Below are 4,848 nucleotides of genomic sequence, written 5' to 3' on the forward strand. Positions count from 1 at the left end.
TGACGCCATGAATGCATCTTTTGTCACGTACTGAACGATATTATGGGGAAATCGAATAGCAGCCGGCAGATTTTGGTAGGATGTACGTGTGGCTTGGGTTTCCGTTGGATGAACCCAATGCGAATAGCAGCCGGTAGAAGTGCATAAAGCTGTCAAAAAAAAAGGTGAAGTGCATAAAAGTCGGACAATGGAACTAAAGTTTATCTTCTTGTTCCCACTCATCAGGCTTAAGGGGTTATGCACTCCTGATTTTTACTGAACTGTTTTACACAACTGGAGTTTAAGCAGTGAGAGTGGTAACGACGATAAGTTGACGGTAAACAGTACTTCGGTTAAAAGTACTTAAGTTAAAAGCAGTGAGATTACTTCAATTAATTTCCGAAGTATTTGCACTCCTGGTCACTTGTCTACGAAATTCATAAAGTTTGAATGGTTTTCTTAATTTTAGATCTGTCTTCGTAGAGTCAAACCAGACAGGCATTTTAGCGAAAGGCCAAATCTCACACTACTTGTTCGCATAATCGTACGTGTGGCTCATCCCCAGTTTGAGAGCCGCATCGTCATATGCAATCAACGAGAGAGTTGCCTTTTCCTGTTCTTAATGAATAATGATACGAAATGACACAGTTCGATGTCCTTGCACTGGTGATTGTACACATCATACATGCACTCTACTTACTTGCATTCTGAATCCCTAATTGACAATTTTAGATGGCATTCTGTCCAACCAGAGAAAAAAAAAGGAAGCCAAAACGATTTACTTAAACAGGACATGAGTAGCAAAGCTGTATGTAACAGTTAACTCTACTTTATGATAAGAACAGGTTTGAGTGTCTCCAACTCGGCAAAACTATCAGACTACTTCAACATGGCGAAGCAGGGAGTCCATATATACCATGTACATGGCATGTGCATCGAACAGACTGATCCCGAGCAGCTCATCAAGATTTCTCTTCAGTACCTGATAAATGGGACTTCTCGATCTGGCGCGTAATTTGTGAAACTGCATAGTGAGAGGCACTTGATGCAGCATAATATGATGTCACAGTGAGCTGAGCAAACGTGGGGAGCGCATATGCTGCAATAAGTAGCTGATCATTAGACATTATTAGATAATAAAGATACTGCAAGTCCACTGCATCAATTTAATCACAGTTCCAATGTTGAAAAACTCAAATATACTAAAAGATAATTATGACATTTCACAATTCAGATATACTAAAAGAAAAATGGAGGTCATTTTACTGCAGCAAGTCACGACGTCCCAAATATGAAGATCCTCTGGCAAGGTGAATACAGGACAAGAAAGGGGGCTACTATGGCACGGTGCTTAAGCCCATACACGGATCTCCGTGGAATCTAAACTCATGATTGTGGTCTTGCAGTTTGCCTTCCTCTCCTGTTGAAAACACCTAACCTACCCTTGCTTTCTACGTAGCTAATAGTGGACAGGTGATTAAGTATTCGAACAGGACTAACATCCAAAAGTTCATTGTGGCCAAGGTGAGAAGTAACTTTTGGAGGAGCTTAAGAGAATTATTCAGTAAAAGCTAGATTTATCGTGGACACCAGTCCACCAAAGTTCAGATAACCCACTTTTTCCAACATTAGGTCTACTGAACCAAAAAAAAAAATTTAGGCTAGTTGAAATGTGGAGAACAGGATCCGGGTCTTCTATAACTTCTTTCAGAAGTTAATTTTACATGATTAGGATGATAAAAATTTGAATGGTACATGCTTTAACAACACCAAAATGAACTCTACCAGACTTCCTGATCACGCCCTAATTAAATAGTCCCTTTAAATTGCACCTCAAAACTCTATTTCTGCACAATATACAGTCCTTCCCTGATAGTGGACGCAAGTATTAATAGCACCTTCACTACAGGATTTGCAAGTGAATGCTAGACTGGGATCCTTCGCACTATTCAGATAAGGATTGTAGAGTTGAATTGGTCCAAGACCAAATATGGAACAAAAACATGATGTCAGGTCACACTACCTTTTCTCTGATAAACCGTAAAAACACGTGCGGGTCATGAGGGTTCATAGTGAAAATAAACCAGCACATAAACAAAATGAAAAAGGAGAATATTTCATGTTTTGACTGTATGCAAACCTACTTATAACGAAGAGATGTTTAGTGTAAATGACAATGTTAAGAATCTTGTTTTCCAGTAATAAAACAATCACTAACTTGTATTGCGAAGACTTACCCCCAAATAAAGCACTGGCACCAGAGAATAAGATCAAAGGAGGGACCTGCACATAAAAAAAAACAATCTCCTGTTAACTGAACATGTACAATGTACACTTGGCAGTAACAGAAACTGCCAACAGTCAGATGCATCAAGAAGATCAATGGAAGTTTATTGTCAGTTGCGTTGCAAACACATGACAGAAAGGTCCGATACAAGTACTTGACAACACATATCAGTATCACAATCCCAGTGAGTAAAGTCTTGCAGAGCCAACCTCTCCGCATTGCCATAATCTACTAATCCACCGTTCAAAAAAATAGAGACAGAAAAACCAACTAGCAAGACCTAGACACTGGAACGAATAAACATCAGCGTGATTGCGTGAAGGAATATGTTATGTAGATCAGCAATGAGCATGATGAAGTAAACAGGCTGATGCATGCATGTCCCATGTTTTGCAACTGTGGGGAACACTAGCGTGCGGCCAGCTAAGTGCGGCCTGACAGCATGCGAAGCAGCTGTTTCATGCAGCCTGCAGCGTTCAAGTGGAGCTTGTCTGTGCACATGCCTGTCAAGTGGACAGAGAGGACCAGGAAGCTTCTGCTATAAGAGGACTCTGGCGACAGTGGCCTGCCTACACAAAACCCTATATGGATTCCGTGAGAAGGAAGAGTTCTTTTGCCTAGTGGAGAAAGGAACATGGCGTGGAAGTGCGGAAAAGTGGAAAACTGAGACTTTCTCTAGGGCAGCCGAAAACTGAGACTACAAACTGAGACTACGTGGGGTATTTAAAAAGGCTGGGTCCGGAACCATATGGGTTTACTTGAAACATTTGGTTTATTTGTTAAAAAAATCAAATGAGTAGCACGCAGCATCCTCACATGAATCCAAAGAAGAAAATAGTAGAGTCTGTTTTGAAGGGGGGTTTCGGCAATCCCGAGTTTGACATGCACTTAGAAATTCCAGTACCCCCAAACAATATTTTGGCACCGAACGGCCAGGAATGACTAGGATTCGAAAGGTCAGGATCCCGATTTCAGGGATTTAGGAGGTTGGAGTCCAGTTCAGACATTGTTCACAAGGTCAGAGTTCAGAACAGATTTTACTCCAATCCCAATGATCTAGCAGATGGCAGCTAACCTGAACTTATGTTAAGGCCGACTTTCCTAATGCCAAAAGTGCAGAAACCCCTGTTTATGCTCCTAAATTCAACATTTTATTTTCTTTAACAACTTATCCAGCCAATTGAACAGCTAACTTGAGAGATGGTCCTTTAGATAATACTGTTTGTCAAGGATCCTACTAAATTCAGTAAATAGCCCGCTCCTATTCTTAAATGCTACACACAGCTGTATTCAAAATTTAATTGAACATGATCTTTGGCAACATGTTTAGCCACTTAATTACCTTTAGCTTTTGTACAGAATGGAAGAAGTTTCCCCATTAACTTATAACTCATGTAGCGGAAAGCAATCAATTAAATTGAGTTTGATGTGATAATTTATTTATAAAGTAGAGTAAATTTGCACCAAATTTTCACGCATTCACTTGATTAACTAACATGGCTAACCATATCTACTACGCAAATCTCTAGCACTAAAAAGTCTAAAGTACAAAACAGAAGTTTAAAGGTATGATGATCACTTTTTTTTAAACACAAAATAGTTAATTCGACAGTCACAGACCGAATAGAATCAAAGAAACACTTGCATCTAGCATCACATGAACCAAAATCAAGACTTACCCCGACAAGAAGATGCAGCCACTTGGGCCCCTTCACATGCTTCTGCACAAACGGAATGCCTGTTCCAAAACCAAAATATTCAACTTCTAATTCAGAGCAGCTGGCCAGTGACGAAACAACCCTCCGAAATCAAACATAACCAACCTGTATTAAACCCGTGAACCGCACTGAGCATCGCCCCGGCGCCCGAACCAGTCTATAGCAACATGACAGACAGTAAAAAACAACATAAGCATACAAATTATCGGCAAATTTTCCCCGCACTAAGGGCTACACGGATCTCGGGGCAGAGAATTAAGCAGTAATGGAAGAACAAATCGCGTTACCACGGCGGTGGCGTCGTGCAGGACGGAGGTGATGGCCCAGTCGCCCTCTCCCTGCGCGGCCATCCAAGAAAAGAACAGCCCGGTCAGAAAAAAAAGCGGGATAGAACGAGGAAGAGGAATGAATCGGGAGAGGAAGGGGGATTGAGGCGTACGGAGTTGGTGGTGGGGTTGAGCAGGGAGAGGCAGCGCGGGCAGCGGGCGGAGCCGAGGCCGGGGTTGATGGTGGGGTCGCGGTGGAGGTGCGCGCCGCTGCGGAGCTTCTCCTCGTACACCTCCCGCGTCCCCATGCTCGTCGGCGGCTACGGAGGACGGACCTGCGGTGCCCTGAGTTGCGACGCGACGTGGATTGTTGTTTCGGGAAACAGTAAATTACAAAAAGCACCGCACGAGGCTTGGGTTTGGGTTAGTTACCGATTTTCATTTTAGTCGTAAAAAACCACCGGATTAAATTAATCCCTGCACGCTAGCTTCTAAGCCCGTTTCTAACAAGTCGGGTCCATCAGTCAGGCCAACGTGGTGTCTATCGTGGCAATATCGCTTCTTCCTTCCCGCATGCTCTCTCTGTTTCCGATCTAAA

General features: G+C 42.5%; 1 protein-coding gene across 1 annotated transcript; it reads right to left on the reverse strand.

The window, feature by feature from the left end:
* Nucleotides 1-587: 587 nt before the first annotated feature.
* On the reverse strand, nt 588-4,645 carry LOC104581616. The gene is made up of 6 exons (XM_010229578.3): nt 4,424-4,645; nt 4,272-4,322; nt 4,090-4,141; nt 3,946-4,004; nt 2,217-2,262; nt 588-1,078 (listed from the first exon to the last, which is right to left on the reverse strand). Exons 1-6 carry the CDS (start codon nt 4,556-4,558, stop codon nt 942-944), a joined length of 480 nt encoding a protein of 159 aa, XP_010227880.1. The 5' UTR covers nt 4,559-4,645; the 3' UTR covers nt 588-941.
* Nucleotides 4,646-4,848: the final 203 nt, after the last annotated feature.

Source organism: Brachypodium distachyon, chromosome 1, assembly GCF_000005505.3.
Source record: "Brachypodium distachyon strain Bd21 chromosome 1, Brachypodium_distachyon_v3.0, whole genome shotgun sequence".
NCBI classification, from domain to species: Eukaryota; Viridiplantae; Streptophyta; class Magnoliopsida; order Poales; family Poaceae; genus Brachypodium; species Brachypodium distachyon.